The sequence below is a fragment of the Ursus arctos genome, unplaced genomic scaffold (genome assembly GCF_023065955.2).
Source record: "Ursus arctos isolate Adak ecotype North America unplaced genomic scaffold, UrsArc2.0 scaffold_14, whole genome shotgun sequence".
In the NCBI taxonomy this organism is placed as follows: Eukaryota; Metazoa; Chordata; class Mammalia; order Carnivora; family Ursidae; genus Ursus; species Ursus arctos.
Genome location: NW_026622808.1, coordinates 40,096,480 through 40,117,927, shown reverse-complemented (window position 1 = coordinate 40,117,927; position 21,448 = coordinate 40,096,480). Strand labels below are relative to the sequence as shown.

At 48.3% G+C, this 21,448-nt stretch overlaps 2 protein-coding genes across 6 annotated transcripts in view; one reads left to right on the top strand and one right to left on the bottom strand.

The window, feature by feature from the left end:
• Positions 1-8,562, bottom strand: part of ABHD6 (abhydrolase domain containing 6, acylglycerol lipase) — a 76,467-nt gene extending 67,905 nt beyond the window's left edge. For 2 of the 5 annotated variants that reach the window (XM_048227051.2, XM_044384974.3), the window contains exon 1: positions 8,295-8,562. The gene's annotated coding sequence lies outside the window, so the exon portion shown is untranslated. The remainder of the gene's footprint in view (positions 1-8,294) is intronic. The other 3 variants (XM_044384978.3, XM_044384975.3, XR_008959097.1) reach the window with 2 other exon arrangements.
• On the top strand, positions 339-20,713 carry DNASE1L3 (deoxyribonuclease 1 like 3). Its single transcript, XM_026501105.4, has 8 exons — positions 339-943; positions 6,179-6,267; positions 9,752-9,841; positions 10,439-10,551; positions 13,112-13,224; positions 16,241-16,398; positions 19,892-19,988; positions 20,276-20,713. The coding sequence occupies exons 1-8, from the start codon at positions 803-805 to the stop codon at positions 20,387-20,389; spliced, it is 915 nt and encodes a 304-aa protein (XP_026356890.1). The 5' UTR covers positions 339-802; the 3' UTR covers positions 20,390-20,713.
• Positions 20,714-21,448: the final 735 nt, after the last annotated feature.

The following is a 21,448-nucleotide window of genomic DNA, read 5'->3' as shown; positions in this document are numbered from 1 at the left end:
TGGGTTGAAATCCTACCATTCTTGAAACACTTTCCTTTCTTGGGATCATCCATGTCTCACAAACATTAAGATCATAGCTGGCTGAACCGTGGATCTCTCCAGCGACTTTCACTGGCTCTTTGTCCTTCAAGTCCAAGGACGTTTTACTGACCCATTCCAGCAGACTGGCAATTGCTCTCCCTGGCAACCCATCGCTAGCATTTGCTGTGTGAAACTGTAAATGGTAAAACCGCCTGAAACATTATGTAACTCAAACCAAGTTGACCTTAATTAACGCCCACCAGGGCGATTAGAGAGTCGGAGCCTGGGTGTGTCCAGGGACAGCTGGCTGCTAAATCCCAGGGAGGACAGAAAATGTGGCAGGATTTCCCACTGACCCCTGCCTCACCGTCCCCCCCACAGAGGGCTCTCTCACCCCCGCTGCCCTCCGGGGTGGACCACTTCCGAGTTGTCACTTTCAGGAAAAGCCACATGGCATGCCACCACAGTGTTGATGGCCAGATGTCACAGCTGGTTCCCGGCTGGAATAGGAGAGACTCTGCAGGGGACGGTCCCTCAATTACGCAGGCCGATTTCCTCACGCGGTGACCCACACAGGGGCTCCTCAAAGACGAGCCCCTTTTCTTCATTTCTTTGGGGAATGAAACCCATGACCTTCAGTTCCTCAGAGAAGTGAAAGTAGCAACAAGGAATCCAGTAATTCCTGTTATCTGCAGGCTTTATAAGCCAGCGAGCCTGAGGAGGTGGCCTGCAGCCCGCGCGCCAGACGCCGCTGTCCTCGCGAAGCCGGAGCCCCGCCAGGATGCCTCGGCCGCCGGCCTTCCAGCTGCTTCTCCTCCTTTCCATCAGCAGCGCCCTGGCCCTGAGGCTCTGCTCCTTTAACGTGAGGTCCTTTGGGGAAGCCAAGAAGGAAAACAAGAATGCCATGGATGTCATCACGAAGGTGAGACCCCTTCCTGTCCGGGGGAGCGCCGGGTGCCCCTCATGCCCTCTCTCCGCCTTCAGCCTCGAAGAGACTCCCGAGAAATTTCAGCGAAGTTGGTCTCTACGGGGAAAGGTAGCAGCTGCCTTGGCATCGGGTCACAATCCTGACAGCAATCATTCCAATAACCACAGCCCCTCTCTGGGCTTCATGTCATCCCCTGAACGTGGGGGCTGTTGGGGAGCTATGGCAGTACCGCCCTGTAGGAAGGTTGGGGGGCAAAGTGTGAGCTGGTACGTGAAAAGCTCCTAAAACCGGCTCTGCTCCTAGTAAGCCCCAGGTAAGGGCTGGCTGTTCCTACAGTTTTATTACCATTTACCGAATGCCCCTGCCAGGCACTGCGAACACACGATTTCGTTTCATCGCTCTTAAGACAGAGGGTTATTATCCCCCATGAAGAGATGGACAACAAAAGTCGTAGTGACCTCCTGTGGGTGGTCGGTGGGTGGGTGGAGGGGGAGCTGGGATGCCAGCCCAGCCCGGTGTTTCATCCATCGATAGAGCACAGAGGATTTGCTTCCTTTCCTTTCCTCTCCTCTCCTCTCCTCTCCTTCCCTCTCCTTCCCTCTCCTCTCCTCTCCTCTCCTCTCCTCTCCTCTCCTCTCCTCTCCTCTCCTCTCCTCTCCTCTCCTCCCTTCCCTTCCCTTCCCTTCCCTTCTCTTCCTTCCCTTCCTTCCCTTCCCTTCCCTTCCCTTCCCTTCTCTTCCTTCCTTCTTTCCTTTGCATTCATTCTTTCTTTTTTCCTTTCTCTGTCTCTTTAGCTTTCTCTCTCCCTCCTCCCCCTCTCTCCCTCCTTCTCCACCTTCCACCCCATCAACCTTTTCCCACCTACCAATTCTGATCTTTCTCTCCACTCAGATAAAACTTCCCTGGGGTAATATGACCAAGGTCTGGAGTCGCTGCTCACGTTTTTCTGGAGTCAGTTGGGACTCTCTTTACCCGACAGGTTAATTTATCTTTGGTGATGCTGGGAGCTGAAACCTTTCCCAGGACTCTGTCTGGGTATTATCACCTTAGAAAACCCTGGGGGCACCACGGTAAGGTGGGAACACCAGGAGCCATGGGTTCAGATCCTGCCCGGCAGCTGTGTGTGCGAGCAACCTCGGGAATTCCCTTCTCCTCCCTGAGCCTCCGGGCCTTTCAGAAAGTGCCCTTACACAACCTGTAACGCCGGTTGGCAGAGAGAACTCTAGGTGTGGAAGGGCCGCAGGAGAGCCTGGGGCCGGGCAGGTGATCACAAACAGAGCCGTGACTGTTGGTATTAATACCCAAAATGGATTAGAGCAGGGACTGCGTGCTCTGTTCTTATTTAGATGGTCCTCTCCCTGGTTGGCCCTGCCCTTTGGATGGTACCCAAGGCCTTCCAGCAGTGGTTGTTTAACCAGAACAGCCATGCCTGACCTGTGGGAGCTGAGACTCCCTGGCTCAACAGGGAGCTCTGACGTGCCAGGAAACTATTTTCCCTGCTTCCTCGCACAAGGGCACAGGAAGCCTGGGTACCTGTGAGTTCCCAAGTGCCCATCACCTTCCTCAATTATTCTGCCCAGAAAAAGTCATCACAGTCTTAAGAGGCTGTCTTTTGGTTCTTGGAGATTCTACTGCTGGGGCCCTACACTCCGCACCTCCCCTGAGCTGCCGCGTCCTAGAGGGCCGACTGACAGACAGCCCATCACACCGAACACCGAGCATATGGGAAGTCTCTGTCAAGGACTCCTTACCTAACCCCAAGGCTGCAAAACCATCCTGTAAACAGAGGCCATCCCAAACACTGCAGAGCCACCGAGAGCACTTCCAGTGAAACCCGAACCCAGACATTCAGGGCAGTAATATTCACAGGGCCTCATGTCTGAGCACCTGCTCTAGGCTAGGAATTTTATATTCTTATTTACTTATTTATTTATTTACTTGAGAAGAGAGGAGCAGAGGGAGAAGCAGTCTCCCTGCTGAGCGGGGAGCCCAATGTGGGGCTTGATCCCAGGACCCCGGGATCATGACCGGAGTCAAAGGCAGACGCTTAACCGACTGAGCCACCCAGGCGCCCCTATATTCCTATTTAATATTATGGCATAGGTGGCATTGCCCCCGCTTTGTAACCGAGAAGGCAGGCTCAGGATGGTAGAAGTTCCTTATCCAGGGTTCCCTAGCTGGTAAGTGGAAAAGCCAGGATCGAATCCAGCCACATGACCCAACCCTATTAGAGAGGATGCCTTTTCCACCCTTCCATGCTGGTTTGATCACTTCGGGGTCGAGCTGTTGTCGTTATGCTGTTGTCATTATGACCTTCATCGGGGAGGTTGGAGAGTGAGGGAGGCCTGCCCTCTCCATCTTGGGTTTGCTGGCCGGCACCACGGACAGTTTTCCAGATGCCAAACCCTGCCTGGGCAAGGTTGCTTCTGGCCCTTCCTCAGTTTGTGTCCTTAAAGAGCAAAGTTTGTTCATCCAGCAAACACTCACTGAAGGTAGGCCGTGTGCCAGATGCTCCGGGGCACCGGGGGTAAGATGGTGGACGTGGGAGGCATTGTCTCCCACAGCACATGGTACTTACGATTTTGGGAGTGCTTACTGTGGGCCAGGCCCTTCATATGCAGCATCCAAGTTCAGCCTCACAAGCCCTCTGGTTGCCTTTTGCAGATGGGCAAGTGGAGTTCAGAGAGGAGGAGGACACAGTCCTGGGTCATGGAACCAGCAAGTGTGAGAGCCAGGGCAGGGACCCAGGCCTAACCGACCCTATCTGGGCTCTTTCCCCTCCCATGCTGTGCTGCCCCCTGTTCACAGGCACAAAAGAGAGCTTCACAGGCCGCTCTTGGCCCCAGAGTCTTCATAAGTCTTCTCTAGACCGTCCCTGCCCCTCTCCCCAGGCCCACTCACAACACAACCCCGCTTGCTGGGAAACCCTCACTGTTGGCCGTGCTCTGCCTCTACTCCCTCCCTCTGTGACCAGAGTCAGGAAAATCTCGAGTGTCAGGTCTGGGAGGGCCTTCTGGGGGGCCCCATCTTTGGAGACTCATTCTGCGGAGATAGAATCAGGCGAGATATATTTTTCCTGGCCTGAAATTGGGGCAGGGAAAACATGTGTCAGTGATAGATTTGAAAAGTGAGTATTTAATCACTGTGGGGAAAATGCTCACAACATCATGTGAGGCTGAAAAAAAAAAAAAGACCCAAACTGTGTGATAAACATTGCCACTGTTTGCAGAGTATCTTTTCCGTGCCAGGGACTGGACTGAATGTTTTATAGCCGTCATATCCTTTAATCCCCATGACAACCCCATGAGGAGGACATTGTCCCCATTTACAGACAAGCAATCTGGCAGGTTCGGGGAGCTTAAGTGACTTGCTCAGGGTCACGCAGCTGGTGAGCAATAGAGTCAAGATGCGAATCTGAGGCCATTTGATTCATTGTCTATAGTTTCAACTGACAGGCTAGTTAATTTGATGTCATTTTGTAAATACGTATAAGTATAGAAATCGTGTGAGAAGTGTCTGAGTGGTGGGTTTACAGCTCATCAGGTGATTTTTTAATAGTCTTTTCTGTATTTTTCAAATTTTCTACAATAAGCAACATTATTTACTATAACAAAATTATTTTTTAAAGGGCTAGCTAGGAAACGTATTCCCATTTTTCTTACGATGCCTTAAGGAAGAGTTAAATAAGGAAGGTCTTTGTGCCTTATAAACTTGGCTCAACGGTTCCCATATGGCTCCCTGTCCCTCCCTCCCTGTCCCTCCCTCTGCTCGCTCTTCCACTCGTGCCAGATGCCGTACAGTTGTGCGTAAAGCAAGGCCTAGCAGGTTGTCTGGCACACAACATGGGGCTTGCTCTCCCATCCCTGAGATCATGACCTGAGCCGAAATCAAGAGTCAGACGCTTGGGGCACCTGGGTGGCACAGCGGTTAAGCGTCTGCCTTCGGCTCAGGGCGTGATCCCGGCGTTATGGGATCGAGCCCCACATCAGGATCCTCTGCTATGGGCCTGCTTCTTCCTCTCCCACTCCCCCTGCTTGTGTTCCCTCTCTCGCTGGCTGTCTCTATCTCTGTCAAATAAATAAATAAATAAAATCTTCAAAAAAAAAAAAAAAAAAAGAGACGCTTAACGGGCTGAACCACCCAGATGCCCATAAACATGACTTTTAATGCTATAGAATGCCCTATGCTATCTTTCATTTAATGCTTTCCTATTTGGGGATACTTAGGTTGTTTCCAATTTTTGTTGTTGTTGTTGCCATGCCTCCTCCTCTCTGATCTGTTCAAGTAATAATAATAGCAATAGTAACTTATTGTGTGCCTCCTATTTGGCTGGCATTGCTCTAAGGACCCATTTAATCGTCCAGCCACCCTGTGAGGGAATAACTGTCATCATTCCACTCTATAGACGAGGACACTGAGATGCAGAGAAGTAGTAGATATTTTTTAATCTGGTATTTTAATAGCATGGTGGGCTTTGCAGTCACACGAACCTGAATTCAAATCCTGACTCCACTATCTACTGGCTGTGTGACTTCAGACTTTTCACTCAGTCACTCTGAGCCTGGTTTCCTCCCCCTGTTTAGCGAGCTAATAATCATAGTCATGTCACAGGGTTGGTGAGGCTCAGGGTAGGCTCACAATAAATGTTAGCCTTTATCCTTTTTATTATTGTAATTTTGTTGCCAGGTGAACTGGGGAGACCCATATCCAGCCATGTACCTTTCACTTACTAAGAGCTTAATAAATATTTATTACTGTTATTGTGATTATTCAAGCTAAGCCAAGATAGAGGACGTGTGATCATGTGATCGTAGCCTCTGCATTTGGATTGAGTAGATTTGCATTCTGTCTCGGCCACTTTCTAGCTGAGTGATTTTGGATAGTTTACTTGACTTCCCTGGAGACCCAGACTCCTCATCTTTACAACGGACATCCGTGGGGCACCTGGCTGGCTCAGTCGGTGGAGCTTGGACTCTTGATCTCAGGATTGTGAGTTCGATCTCCACGTTGGGTATAGAGGTTACTTAAAAATAAAATCTTTAATAAAATAGAATAAAATAGATACAATGATACTACATACCTCAGGAAGTTCCTCACTTGTTTCAGCAATGAAATTAATTACTTTAACAAAACACGATTCCTATACTTAAAACATAATAAGTGCCCAGTTAAAGATCTTATTATTTGTAGGTTATTTGCCTGAAACCTCTGGGAATTCTGTCTCTGCAGGTCATCAAACGCTGCGATATCATACTCCTCATGGAAATCAAGGACAGCAACAACATGATCTGTCCCACACTGATGGAGAGACTAAATGGGTAAAGACGGCGGCGGGGAGGGGGCTGGACCCCCGGCGGGCTCAAGGTCAAACGCAAGGGCACCTGAAAAGCCCAGGGAACTGAAACTAGCGTGAGAGCCAGCACTTGTCCTGACCACCAGGTCACATGGCCAACAATGCCCAGTCTTCCAACTCCACTAGCTGCAGTCCTGTGAAATTTCGACTGGCTAGTTTTAATATGATAAAGCAAAATAGAGGAAACAGATGAGGAGCCAGGACAGAGGGAGAAACGAAAGAGACAAGAGGCTGAAATGAGAACTCCTGTCATAAAGAAAAGATTGAATACAAATGTGAAGTTATGATATGCCTGCAAGCTGGAATATTATGTAGCCATGAAAACCATGTTCACTATAGAATAGGTTAGAGCTAAATATTCCAGCACGGACAGACAGCTGCAGTATATTGGAAAAAGCAGGTTCAGAACTGTAGGTAGAGTAGTCCATTTTAGTGATCACATGACACTACGCGTGAATAAGAGTTTGCATGGCCATAGAGGAAAGAACGGGAGGGCGCACTCCATACTGTTAACAGTGGTTACTCCTGGGCCGGGGGTGGGGGGTGTGATTGGAGGACCACTGTGAACAGGGTCAATGAAGAAATGGGGAACATTTACTTTTTATTTTATATCCTTCTATATGATTTGAATATTTTACAAAAAGTCTGATTGATTTTATAACTTCAAAGAACCCTAAAAGATAATGTCCTCAAATAATTTTAGATTACATTGGATTATGTTTATGATTTATATTCTTTCTCAAAGAATAATCAGTAGACACACCCACCTGAAAATCACCCCAAAGTGAGTTGAAAAGGCACATTCAAGAACCTCCAGTCTATTGAATGGGAATGTCTATGGGAATCCTTGAGAATAATCTTCATCTAAATAACTTTCCCGGGTGATTCTGATGCACTCTGATTTTTAAAAACTTCTAATATAATATTCCTTTTGTACATGCATAAGATTACACCACAAACTAGAGTATACAACAATATGTACCAAGTAGTTCAATTATGTCAAAAGAAAAACAAAACAAAACAAAATTTAAAAGTCAAAAGCAATGAACCAAACGCTTGACAACGGCTATCTCAGAGCAAAAATTACAAGGAATTTAAATGGGATGTCTTCTATATATGTTCTGTATTTTCCAGGTTTTCTACAATGAGAATGTTATACCTCCTTTCCTTTTTCTTATGAAATATTTTAAACATCCTTAAAAGCACAGAGAAAATGTTAACAAACAACCATGTAATCTACCATCCAGTACACCTGGCCATTAATATACTTTTATAATTAAGAAAACTCGCATTAAAAAAAAATAAATTAATGGTCAATCCAGCCTCATTAGGCCCAGGAGGAATAGCCTTGGAAGCCCTCGCTCACACAGAGGCCTCTTGGGCTGGCCCCACCCACCCTGGGCCTCCGTCTCATCTGAAAATACGAGTTGGAGCTGAGCTTCTCGTTTTAGCCCAAGTGGCTCTTCTGGTTCCAGATCTGATCTTTGACGATAGAGAAGGGAGTTTAGCACAAGGGTTAGGCACCTACATTTGTCTCAGACCACTTGTGTTTGAATCTTGGCTCTGTTATGCCTTTGAGCAAGTTACTCAACCTCTTTGTACCTCATTTTCCCTGTCTATAAAGTGGGGCTAATAATGGAACCCATCTTCCTGGGATGCGGCAGTGATTAAACCTGCATGTAAGTGGTTGAACTGGGCCTGGCACGTAGCAGGGCTCAGTAAGTGCTGGTGGTGTCTGTTACCAGTAAAAGGGAAAAAATTATGGTAGATGGTGGTCCAGAGGGCCACGTGTAACAGTTACCATTGATACCCTAACTACAGGCCAGGCATCCTGTTAATCAATTTCTGTGTGCTATTTCATTCACTCCCACAACAACTTTGTGGGGTTGGTGGGGTTGGTACTTTTACTGCTTCCCTTCTAGCTGAGGGAACTGAGGCACAGAGAGGAGGGACCTGCCCAAGATCACCCAGCCAGTAAATGGCGGAGCTTACCTTTGGACCTGGGTCATGTCGGACTCCAAAGCCGGAGCTCTATTCTGAACCTCCTCAGTCTTCCATAGAGGGGCGCTGGTCAGTTTTCAGACATATGGGAGGACAGGGGGCCCCAGCACCTCCCCACAGCCAGCCTGGATTGGGTCTTCCCACCCCCACTGGTCTCAGTTCTCCCTAACCTCCCTGGACTGTGCTATGGACTCCAGGCAGAGGCAGGCCTGTTTGTCCCCTTATCCGCCGTAAGCCAGGAGGGGCCTTTGTCGCCTCACAGCTGAGTCATTGCAAGCGCTTTGCCAACCCGAAATCTGGCAGGCGAGATGCAGAACAAGGCCAGCTTTCCCAAACTGGAAGCCCGGTGGAATCTAGCATCCACACTTCTCGGGCCCCAGTGGCCGGATCTGCCTTAGAAGATGTATCTGCCCTCTGGGGAATTCTGTGGGGCCTAAGTTGGCTCCTACAGGCCCCTTCTGCTATTTTCCAACTGAACGTGAGACTATGCCGCAGCTTAGATATGCCCTATATCTTTCTGTGTGCGGATGGAGTAAAACCGTGTCAGGCTCTGCCTGGGGTGGAGTTATCAGCAGATTTGGCAAACACACGCAGAGTCAATTTCCCTGGTATAAATGAGGGGTAGAGTTGATGGGACTTCCCAGGTGTATCTCTAGCCCCCAGGACATAAACAATAGCTGATTTGAAATCGTAGTTCCAGGACTTGTGAGAAAATATTTGGGGGTTTTCAGAGCAGGAGTCAACGTCCAATGAAAATGGACTAGGAATCCTGCCTATGAGAAATGTTCAGGAGTAGTGCAGGGACAGGGTGACCTGATAAGGTTTACTCCACCAGGAAGTGTGAGGTCAGCCCCAGCCATGAGCCAGTGGGATTTGGGGCTGATTCTGGCCTGAATCTTCTGTGGTCTCAACAATAGCCCACAGGTGCCAGCCAAAGCATGTGAATTTGGGGTACGTAGGATCTGAGCTCAAATCCCAGCTTTGCACCTGCAAACTATAAAAAATGGCTAACAAGGGAGGTGGGGGATGGGCTAGGCCGATGGTGGGTATTAAGGAGAGCACGTATTGCATGGAGCACTGGGTGTTATACAAAAACAATGAATCATGGAACACTACATCAAAAACTAACGATGTACTGTATGGTGACTAACATATCATAATAAAAAATAATAATAATAAAAAATAAATAAAAGTTAAAAAAAATAAAAAGAAATGGGTAACAATACTACCCACCTCCTAAGGGCAAGAGATAATGGCTGTAAAGATCCTGGGCGATGTCACATTCCCAGTCAATGGTGGCCCTTCCTATTAGACTCCAAGGTTATGACAAATGGCTGCCTTTCTCCATGATGCCATTGGTGATATGGACATAGATTGAAGAGTGGGGAGCACACAGTAGGGGAATGTTTATTTTTTAAGATGCAATGTAAAATCTTTATGTTCTCTAGAAATTCAAGAAGAGGCATCATGTACAACTATGTGATTAGCTCTCGGCTTGGAAGAAACACATATAAAGAACAGTATGCCTTTCTCTACAAGTAAGTATAGTCTTTGATTCCTGGGACATGTTTCACTTATGAGTGATGACTGTGAATTGAATCAAAATGCATCTCTTTTCTTCAAAACCAAAGTTGGAGCTCTAAGCAGTTCTCAATATTGATCAAAATAATTGCTGTCAAATTGAGGCTGAAGCGAAGCATTATCTCCTCAAACTTAAGAGCACAGCAGCTTCCCGACATCGTATTTGTTAGTTGACTCAGTGGCGGCCTGGTCTGGAGGGTCAGGAGTTCTCCATTCTTCACAGTCAAGTCCTAGCCCAGGGATGGAAATCTGTGCTCCCCAGCACGACTGACTCTGAAACTTCACAGTCTTGTCTTCTTCCTAGCAGTAATTTGTTCTAAGCTGAACATTAACTTGGGGGTGCCCCCAGATAACTGGTACTGCTCAGATCTCCAGCTTTCAAAGGGCTCTGGCCATTGGGAAGAGTTGAGGGAACCTTGTTCGTCAGAGCGAAAGATCCCTCGCGGGGCAAGAGCCTGGGGGGCTAATAAAGCCATGGGCTATGTCTCTGCTTCTTGAACGAAGTAAGAAGACAACTGACTCAGCTGGAAGGAATTCCTTTTTTTTATTTCTAGGGAAAAGCTAGTGTCTGTGAAGAAACGCTACCTCTACCATGACTATCAGGCTGGAGACGCAGATGTGTTTTCCAGGGAACCCTTTGTGGTCTGGTTCCAGTCACCCTACACCGGTAAGACCGCACGTACCTCTGGTGCATGATCTTCCTGTGATCCCATGAACGCACAGTAGCCCCGAGTGTGAGCTGGGGTCCCAGGGTTTGTGAGCATCTTTAGGGAGACGTTAGGCGGAGACGGCCATTAAGAACGTCTCATATGTGAATGCGGGGGCTTTAGCCTGGCTTCTCAGAATGCCGTGACTCAAGGCCTCCTCAGCCTGGAACCCACCTTCTGAAATCAGTGATAACTCCTCTCTCTTTGCAGCATTTAGGCTGATGGAAATTATTTACCACAATTCTTCAGTCCCAATCAAATACAACTTCATTAAAAAAAAATCCCAGTGATGGCTAGCAGAGATAAACCGCCAACCTAGAGCCTCCCTGTCCCTCCCCAACCTAGAGCCTCCCTGCCCCTCCATACCTCCCTCCCCCTCCAGACTCCTCCACAGACTGGGTGTAGAGAGGAACCCAAATGCTCGCACCCGAACTCTGACAACAACTACACTTGAATATGCCACTAACCACTGTTGATCCCTGATTAGTGCCAAGTTTCTGTAATCCTTGCAACACCCGGCAGGGGAGGACCTAGGATTATCTGCACTTTACATCTGAGGAAGCCCAGGTTCAAACAAGTGAAGCCACTTGCCCAAGGTCGCTCAGTAGCTCTTGAAATGAATGAGCGGGGTTGTAACCCAAGCCACGGTCTTGGGGGCCCACACTCTTAACCACTGTTCTTCTTTAAATGGAAAGTCAAGAATTAACATGGTTTGCAGATTGGAGCTATATGGAATCAAATATTTTTTCAGTACCTGCCACATGCCAGGCTCTGTTCTGGGCACTGAACAAGACAGACAAGGTCCCCTTCCGAGGGAAGTTATGTTGTGGTGGGCAAGACAGATACTGACCAAACGAATACACGCAGAGAGCTGTACGTATGCACAGCCGCATATATATTACACAAATAAAAACAGTCTGAATGAGGAAGGTAACTATCTCTGCCCCAGCTTAATCAGTACTTCAGGAAAACAAGCATGGAAGAATGGTGGAGGAAAATTCCAGTAGAAAAAGAGAAGGAGGTGGGGGCTGTTCAGGGCAGAAATGCACTTCAGAGAGCAAGTGTAATAATCACCTTTGTCGTGCACACGATTCCCATTTGGCTGACCAGTGTTTGGAGAGAACCCCGACCCCCCTTCTCGAAGAGTCTTCAGCTACGCATAGCTGACCACTGCTAAACAAACCTGTTCGTCTGGAGCATCCACCTTTTCACCCTTCTCTACCCTTCCTCCCTGAGGATGGCACTGCAGCCATGCCCTGTTTGGAATTTTCCCTCTTGTACAAGGAAACATCCTTATGTCCCCTCTATTTGAGATTGAAGATAGAGTTAGCCATTCATTTACCATTTCTTTCCTTTATTCATTTACTCATTCTTTCAATCATGTATTCAATCAACAAACATTTCTGAGTCCCTCCCTTGGGCCAGGTGCTGTGCTAAGTGCTGGAGCCAAGAGGGTGAGCAAGACAGAGCTCAGGTTCCAGTGGGCCAAACTAAGAAGCACAGCAAGTAACTTCAGAGCAGAAAGGAAGTAAAAGCAGGGTGCATTCCATAGTGGGGTGAGGGGCCCCACCTTAGATGGGGCAGGCCACAGATGGCCTCTTCAGGGTGACATTGGGCTATGACCTGAAGAAGTCAGTCACAGAGGGCTGGGGGAAGGGCCATCCCAGGGAGAGGTCCCAGTGAGTGCACACAAGCTCAGAAGTGGGAAAGGGGTGGAGGTGTTTAGGGGGACCAAAGAGAGGATGGGGAGTGGAGTGGAGGCCTGAGGAGGAGGGTGGGAATAAGGCTGGTGGGTAAGTGCAGGGTCCTGGAAACAGACTTCCCGATTTGAGTCATGACTCCCCACTGTGTGACTTGAGCAGTGATCTCCACCAGCCCTCGGCCCCTGAGTAGGAGTGGGGACCAGGCACTGGGCAAGGGAAAGCCCGGGGAAGAGGCGCTCAGAACATGCCAGCTGCCACTGGCAGGTGGGCAAGGCCTGGTTCCCACGCTCACCCACATTCCCTGATGCAGGCTTTCTCCATCCCTCCTGCTCCGGGGAGCTTTTCAGATATTTCACAAAAGGCTGCTTTTTTAAAAAAATAATTATAGGGGTGCTCTTTTCCAGATTATAAAAGAAGCATACACTGACAAGCCTCGATTTCTTTTTAATTAGAAAAAACTTATTTCTTTAGTACAAAAGCTGAAGAGGCTTCTTATTTTTTAGAAAGTAGAAAATAGCATTTTTCAAAAAATTAGAAAATAAAAACACCCGCAATGTCAGCAAGGAGTCCCGTCTAGCGGCTTTCTCTTGGCCGCGCAGGTGAGTGGGCAAGAGGCTTTCATGCGCTGAAAACAGTGGCCCAACGGTCCCAAGAACATTCACATCTCAGCGACAGGCTGGACCCTCTAAAAATGAAGGGACCCAGACAGGGCAGTCTGGGCCTTCTAGGGGAACAACCCATTTCCCAGGAGCAGTGTTCACGGAACCTGCCCCTGTTCAGGGACGTGTGTGACCTCCGCCTCTTTCCCGTTCCTCAGTCGTCAAGGATTTCGTGATTGTGCCCCTGCACACGACCCCTGAGACCTCCGTGAAAGAGATTGACGAGCTGGCTGATGTCTACTGGGACGTGAAACGCCGCTGGAAGGCGGAGGTGATGACCCCGTGTCTGTTGAACTCCCATCTGGCAGAGGCAGAATCCGCTTCTGGGGAGGGATGAGTGACTCCCCGAGGGTGAGGGGGGCCCGACATGTGCAGCCCCCCACCCTTACCTCAGCCTTAAATATCCTTCCAAGTCTGCCTGGGTGCCGTCCACGTGGGTCTCGGCAATTCAAACACAGCTCCACTAATAATGGCTGCCCCAAATCACTAGGTGAAGAGCTGGTGCCAGGCCCTACGCAGCGGCTGGACACGGACGAGTTGATTTAATCCTCCCAATAACGCCACCACTAACTACCTTTATCATTCTCACTTTGCAACGAGAAGAGCGAGACACATAGAGGTCAGGAGTCCCGCATTGCAAGGGACAGACTCTTCAAATGGGTTCGTGAAAAGGGAGGTGCAATTTATTGGTTCACATAACTAAAATGTCCAGGAATAGTTCAGGCATAGCTAGATCCAGGGTTCAGACAAGGTAATCAGGGCTTGACTTGTCTTTCTCTTTCCATCTCTTAGCCCTCGTTTCCTCCGGGAAGGCTCCACCTTTGGGATGGCAAGAGGGCCACCAGCAGCTTCTAGCCCACTGACAAATTTTCTGTCCCACAATGCAACAAGTGCCCCAGGGTTGAGTCCCATTGGCCTTGGTTGGGTCACATGTCCATCCCTGAGCCAACCACTGTGATGGGGGGGGGTGTTGAGAAGCTCTGATTGGTTAAATCTGTGTGGGCTTCAGTCCAACCTTACAGACTGAAGTGAAGGAGGGAAGTGGTTTCCCCAAGAATCTAAGGGTGCTACCTAGGGGAATATGTCCACCGTCCTTCTTGGCCTTAATTATTTCCTCATTTGGAAAAACAGGGAGGCCACCCCCTGTGGCTGTGAGGGTCTGTGAAAGCTGTTGGCAAATAGGAAAGTGTTCCAGAGGGCTCTTCCTCATTCCTCTTTCCTCCTTTCGGGATGTGACTCCAGTGACCACCCCCTTCCTCCTCTTCAGTTCCACAGTTCAAAGTGCAACATGAGTCAAGTAAAGTGGGGACACAGAGCTAGGACACGGAGAGCACAAGGTGTGTAATTCATCGCTTATTTGTAAAAAGCTGGGCAAGAGACTCATTCAATCCTAAAAGTTTGAATTCTTTTAGTCATTTCACAAGAATTTATTGAGCATCTCTTAAATGTCAGGCACTAGGGAGGCATCGATGGCACAAGAGTGAATGAGAGGGGCTACTCATGCACTGAGGGCCTTCGGTGAGGCAGATCAGGATTTAATTCTTGACTTTACCACTTGAGCCAATAAGTGGAGTGGTCTAGAACAGGTCGCTTTATCCCTCTATCCTCTTCCCTTCTACCTCCTCGTGTTTATCGTGAGATTTAATTTAACTTAAACATTATGAAAACATTTTTTTTAAAGATTTATATATGTACTTGAGAGAGAGGGCATTGGAGGGGAAGATGCAGAGGGAGAGGGACAAGCAGACTCCATGCTGGGCACAGAGCCAGACGTGGGGCTCCATCCCAGGACCCTGAGATCATGACTTGAGCTGAACCAAGAGTCGGATGCTTACCCAACTGAGCCACCCAGGCGTCCCAACTTTATGAAGCATTTAATGCTTGGCCTGACACATAGTGCGTGCTCAGTAAATCGTGCCTGTGCAATAGGAGCTGGTGGTCACTCGGGTTAAGCATGGCATCTGTCCTCAACCGCACCCATCAATCTCAGGGAAAACCATGATCTCTGAGGTCAAAAGAAAATGTTTTTGACGAAAACTCTTAAGTCAGCAACAGCCCCAAACAATAGCACCAAGAAGGAAATCTGACACTTCCTCTGGATTGAGGAATATTAAAATTTTGTTCCAAAAGCTTTGTAGGGAAAAACACTTCTAAGATAGAAGGTTCTGTTGGTGGCCTCAGGGCAGGGGTGGACAACTCATTCTATCATCCCCTCCCTTCCAGGCTCTTCCCACTTCCTCAGTAGACAGAATTTCCACAGGAATAGTTCCCAACTTCCAAACAATAGAAGAGAAAGCAGGGTGTCAAAGCTGTCAAACCACCCAAATTCATCTTTCCTGCTTGGAAACAAAAGGCGTTGATTCATTCATATATTTATACCCTACAGTAGTTTGAGCCAGAAAGATTTGAGGGAATAAATGAGCTGGATTCTTGTGTCCCCACCTAACTCAGCGTGCTGAATGATACGGACGCGGGGACTCAGGAGGGAACGGCTACAGCAAACGTGCTACTGCCCAGTGAGAACACCTTCCCTCGTACCTTCTCACCTGTCAGATACTCATCAAAACCGTGACTCCGTTTTCAACTTTAAAAACCAAAAAGAAATCGGGGCGCCTGGGTGGCTCGGTTGATTAAGCATCTGCATTCGTCTCAGGTCATGATCCTGGGGTCCTGGGATCAAGCCCTACATTGGGTTCCTTGCTCTGCAGGGAGCCTGCTTCTCTCTTTCCCTCTGCCCCTCCCGCTGTTTGTGCTGGCGCTCCCTCTCTCTCTCTCTCTCTCAAATAGATAATAAAATCTTAAAAAGAAAAGGAAAGAAATGAAGAAAGACCCTGTATTCGTTTGTCAGGGCTGCCAAAGACTGGGTCATTTAAACAACAGAAATGTATTCCTCACAGCTCTGGAAGCTGATGTCCAAGGTCAAGGTGTCAGCGGGGTTGGTTTCTCCTGAAGCCTCTGTCCTTGGTCTTCCCTCTGTGTCTCTCTGTGTCCTAATCTCTTTTTATGAGGACACCAGTCACATTGGATTAGGGGCCACTCATATAACCTCATTTTACCTTAGTCACCTCTTTAAAGGCTCTCTCTCCAAATACAGTCACATAAGGTACTGTGCACAAAGACTTCAGTATACTGAATTTGTGTGTGGGGGGGTAGGGAGTACACAATTTAACCCATAACAGAACCCACTGTTTACTAAATGTGGGAGGTAGAGTCATTGCTAGCAGTTCTAAGAAAAAGCATTTGGTCATAATACCCACAAGGTGACAATTCTAAATAACATCTTTCAGAATTTCATTTTCATGGGTGACTTCAACGCTGGCTGTAGCTATGTCCCCAAGAAGGCCTGGAAGAACATCCGCTTGAGGACTGACTCCAAGTTTGTTTGGCTGATAGGGGACCAAGAGGACACCACGGTCAAGAGGAGCACCAGCTGTGCATATGACAGGTAGGAGGCACCTGCCGGACTCAAGCTAGCCCATGCAGTGCTTGATATGCCTCAGGAAAAGCACTCCCCTCAGGGCAGAGGAAGAACCCAGTTGTAGAGCTAAGTCAATTAGACTTCAGGCCAACCCATCAGGTACTCGCACAGTGTGCAACCTGCACAACCATGCCTGGGAGCCCTGAGCGTTGTAGCTAGGCAGTGGCTAGTGCAGGCTTTGGTGTCAGACGAGCCTGGTTTCAAATCCTGCCTCTATCACCTCATGTCTGTGACTGAGAGACTTAAGCTCTGCGTGTCTTTGCTTCCTCACGTATAAAACGGAGATTGTAGTTCTGCGTCATTCATGGACTCACGATGAGCAGTAGATGAAGTAGTGTATGTCTTCTCATACAAGGCCTGGCAGATGGTCAGTGTTCCACACATTCACAGGCTGTTAATTATTTCATCACAAAGACAGACGAGAATTTAGTCACTCAAATCCCCTGTCACTAAGCTTCGGTCATGGCCAAGAGTTTGCTAGCAGAAGCACTGCTGAACAGGGCATTCCATATGAGCCCAGTTAGTAGAAGGTAGTTACACTTTCAAAGCTTTTGCTACACATTCCTAAATACAAATACATACCTTTACATAACAGCATTCTCGGGGCTCCTGGCTGGCTCAGTCAGTGGAGCAAGAGGCTCTTGATCTCGGGGTGTGAGTTCCAGCCCCACGTTGGCTGTAGAGCTTACAATTAAAAAAAAAGAAAAAAAAAAAAATATATATATATATATATATATATATAGAGTATTTGTAAAATCTCCCTGGGGATTTTTAGTCGCTTTCACTTTTGCTGCTTAAACCAGGCGGCGTGGGGAGGCACTCAGAGTAAGTGAACGTTCCCGATCTTCCTATCTGCAGCAGAACCCACGGCGGCCGCCGTTCCCAGGGCTCGGCCTGCCTCCCAGGAAGCACGAGATGGCTTCTGCCAGAAGACAGTTGTTCTCACTTCTCTAGTGTTGAGGTCAGGCTTTCACTTCCATCCCATGACCTCCTTTGTTCCTCTTGGAGCTTTCAGGGCTGGTGTGTCCTTTGCAGAAGTCCCTGCTCCAGCTCCCGAGAGTGGGCACAGCCCTAGCACTGGGGAAAGCAGGACGGAGGCGGGAAGTCAGCGGGAAGTCACAGGAGCCCCCCGGGGTTCCTGCTGCCCGCGCTCTCCCTCTCACTTCGAGGGCTTGCCAGCGGAGCGGGTTGGAGGCGGCCACTCGCCCGCTAGCCGTGGGCAGGTCAAGTCCCTTCGGCGGCCCCATTCTTCTCTCCTGGCCAACAAGGGGGAGGTGATCGAAAATAATGAGGCAGAAGGACAGTGCATCACCGGGAAAGATGCTCCCAGTAGGTTAGGCGGGGTGGGGGAGCAGGTTAAAAAAGGTGTTTACTGGGGTGCCTGGGTGGCACAGCGGTTAAGCGTCTGCCTTTGGCTCAGGGCGTGATCCCGGCGATCTGGGATTGAGCCCCACATCAGGCTCTTCTGCTATGAGCCTGCTTCTTCCTCTCCCACTCCCCCTGCTTGTGTTCCCTGTCTCTCTGGCTGTCTCTATCTCTGTCGAATAAATAAATAAAATCTTTAAAAAAAAAAAAGTGTTTACTAAAAGAACCTCAGGTTTAGACACATATATGCCAAAGGATGGCAGGATTCCATGTGATTTTTTCAAAGATCAATTTCTCATTTGTTGCTATGGATTTTCTGTGTTTTCCAGACTAGCATTTATATGTTTTTTTTTTTTTAAAGGGATCTAAATTTCTGGGGCATCTGGCTGGCTCCATCAGTAGAACATGCGACTCTTGATCTTGGGGTGTGAGTTCGAGCCCCACGTTGGGCTTGGTTGGAGTCAACTTAAAAAATTAAAAGAAATAAAAGGGAGATACACTTCTTTTTTCTTTTCTTTTTTTTTTTTTAAGATTTTATTTATTTGTTTATTTGACAGAGAGAGAGAGAGAGTGAGAGAGGGAACACAAGCAGGGGGAGTGGGAGCGAGAGAAGCAGGCTCCCCGCTGAGCAAGGAGCCTGATGTGGGACTCCATCCCAGGACCCTGGGATCCTGACCCGAGCTGAAGGCAGACGCTTAACTGTCTGAGCCACCCAGGCTTCCCAAGGGAGGTACATTTCTGATAAGGGGAGTAAGATGAAATGGTCTCAATTCCAGTCTTTGTTCTGTGTTCAGATATTTACTGAACACCTCGCATGAGCTGTGCACTGTTGGACAGGAAAGATGCCAAGAGCTGGCCCGTGCACACAGCAGCCTTAGGGAAGCCTCCACCATCAGCTGACCTGCCCACACATGAACCTGGAAGTCAGAAATGGGGGAGCCTTAACTATGTTGCTCTTGACTCTCTCGGTCTGAGGGATGGCTTGAAGAAATCTCCGAGCGAATATGAAGAGTTTACTTGTGGACTGAGTTCAGAGTTAACCACGGTGGTATTGGTAGGAACACAGGAAACCAATTCAGCCAGTCGGAATCAGGAAAAGCTCAGTGGATAGTCATGACCTGGCAGTTTGACTCACCCTGTCCTTCCTCAGTCAGTCAGCTGGGGCCGTGTAGACTCCAACTGCATCACCCCACTTGGGATACTTTCGAATCTGTGTTTCCAAAACTCATTTAACTACCATGTTCCCAGTTTTTGCTGTCGCTACAAAGCAACTGTGCTATGGGTTTTCCTTGTATTTGTCTTTAAATTCATGCATTTCTAATAAAATGGATTGATTTTTAAAGGAAATTTCATACTAAGGTAAGAAAATAGCATCATTTGTCATAAATCGAAAACAACTAAAAAATAAGCCCAGTGAAAACTGAACAATGTTGAATTCCGCCTTAATTATCTTGCTGGCAGAGTGCTTGGTGATCGTAGCCTGCTCTGTCTTGGTCAAAATGGGCGCTTAGGGGGTTATTAAAGATAAGCCAAGGGCGCCTGGGGGGCTCAGTGGGTTAGGCGTCTGCCTTCAGCTCAGATCCTGATCTCAGGGTCCTAGAATCGAGCTCTGCATCCGGCTCCCTGCTCAGTGGGGAATCTGCTTCTCCCTCTCCCCCTGCCCACCCACCCCGTGCGGGCTCCCTCTCTCGGTCTCTCTCAAATAAATAAATAAAATCTTAAAAAAAATAAGCCAGCACCTTTCTCCATAATTGAATCAAGAAAAGTAAAAAATAATTGCAAAGGGAACAAGATTATGTAAGTGATTGCTCCACGGTGTGGTGTCCATGATTCATATAAAATCTTCTCTTCCACCTTCAGGGCTACTGCCCACACAGGGAAACACCATGCTGGTGCCCACAGGGCCCCAGTAGGGGATGATCCAATTTCCCAGTCTTACACATTGTCCTCAGGGTCACAAAACCAGGCCTGGGCTTTGAACATCACACGAAAGGGCCAAGCTGCTCAGTCAATTCCAGCTGTTAAACAGGAAACTTGGTTTGTTCAGAAATTAACAAGGTGGGTTAATGGGGCTGTCTTCTCTTCCTTTCTCCAGGATCGTGCTTAGAGGACAAGAGATCATCAGCTCCTTTGTTCCCAAATCGAACAGCACCTTTAACTTCCAGAAAGCTTATGAGTTGACCGAAGAGGAGGTACAGTTGCCATCTTTGTCTTTCCATGCCACTGTCCTGGAAAGATGGGTTGGTGTCACCCTTTGAGGCCACCACTGGAGACTCAACCTGAGTCTCAAAGTTGATGATTCTGTGGCTTGAAGACCCATCGAAACTTCTGATTGGGCTGGTCCAAGGGTGACGCTCGCTAGTGTGTGTTCTGTTGTGTGACTTCACGGGTTTTCTCTTCCCGCCTTGAGCCTGAATTTGTTCATCACTAAAATGACCGTCTCCTAATTCCTACATTCATCTCCCTTTTCTCTTCATAGGCCTTGGATGTCAGTGACCACTTTCCAGTTGAATTTAAACTACAATCTTCAAGGGCTTTCACCAACAGAAAGAAATCTATCTCTCCAAAGAAGAAAAAGGCCCATCGCTCCTAGATCCAAGGGTGCCATTATAGTAACCATTTCTTGCCTCTAAATAAAACTGCTCTAAGAGGTATGAGCTGCGCCTGCACTCAGGAAACAAGACTGGTCCAACAGCTTTCATTCTCCACTTGAATTTAATCTGTCTTGAGTTGGGGCACCTGGGTGGCTCAGTCGGTTAAGTGTCTGCCTTTGGCTCAGGTCATGATCCCAGGGTCCTGGGATCGAGTCCTGCATCGGGCTCCCTGCTCAGTGGGGAGCTGGCTTCTGCTGCTCCCCCTGATTGTGTTTTCTCTCTCTCTCTCATTCACTCTAATAAATAAAATCTTTTAAAAATTCTGTCTTGAGTCAAATTGGGAGAAGAGTCTTCTGCTATCCTTCTTGGGCTCATACCTCCCCTGAATTACCTAAAAGGAAACTGGGGCTTTCGCAGTCCTAAAGGATAGTCTCCATGTCCCAAGCTCGAGCCCCAGCAGCTGTCACTGCCTCTGCTCAGCCCTGCCATGAAAGAGGCTACAGGAGGAGGAAGAATGTCAGCTTTCAGCCTTCACGGGGGGATCCTAGTCCACAGGAAATGACCAGAAAGACCAAGGCCTCCACTGCACCCCACAATTTGGGAACTTCATTCTCTAAGGAATCTACCCCCTTTTGTCCAAAGTCAAGGTGGTGACCATGCCTCACAGGGATGAGGAAGGAAGGCTATCTCACCTAGTCTCCCTGCCTCCAAATTTTCCTCCAACTCAGCCAGCCCAGTACCAACCAGTGCCATCCTTTGAAATTCCATTCTGACCGCAGCCCACCTGCATTCCCACTCCTGCTTCACATCCTGCAGGGGCTCCCATCACCCACTTGCGGAGAACCAGAGATTTTGGATGCCTACAAGGGTCTCTATTTTCTGGATATCATGTCAGCCTCGCCTTTGTCCCACCTTACACTTTGTGCCCTGCGGGGCTGCCCCTTCCCTGCATACCTCAAGCCTCCCTCCTCCTGGGCTTTGAGGAGGTCAGTTGGCTGGCAGAGACTCAAGGATTTTGTTATCATTCTGCAGCCAAAGTGGTGCAGTGGAGTCCTGTC

What these genes read in the sequence shown, in the direction of transcription:
- DNASE1L3 (XM_026501105.4), top strand. Translation starts at nt 803, where the DNA reads ATGCCTCGGCCGCCGGCCTTCCAGCTGCTTCTCCTCCTTTCCATCAGC. An exon ending in GTTCCAGTCACCCTACACCG is followed by an intron (nt 10,552 to 13,111) that starts GTAAGACCGCAC and finishes CCCGTTCCTCAG; the next exon opens with TCGTCAAGGATTTCGTGATT. An exon ending in AACGCCGCTGGAAGGCGGAG is followed by an intron (nt 13,225 to 16,240) that starts GTGATGACCCCG and finishes AACATCTTTCAG; the next exon opens with AATTTCATTTTCATGGGTGA.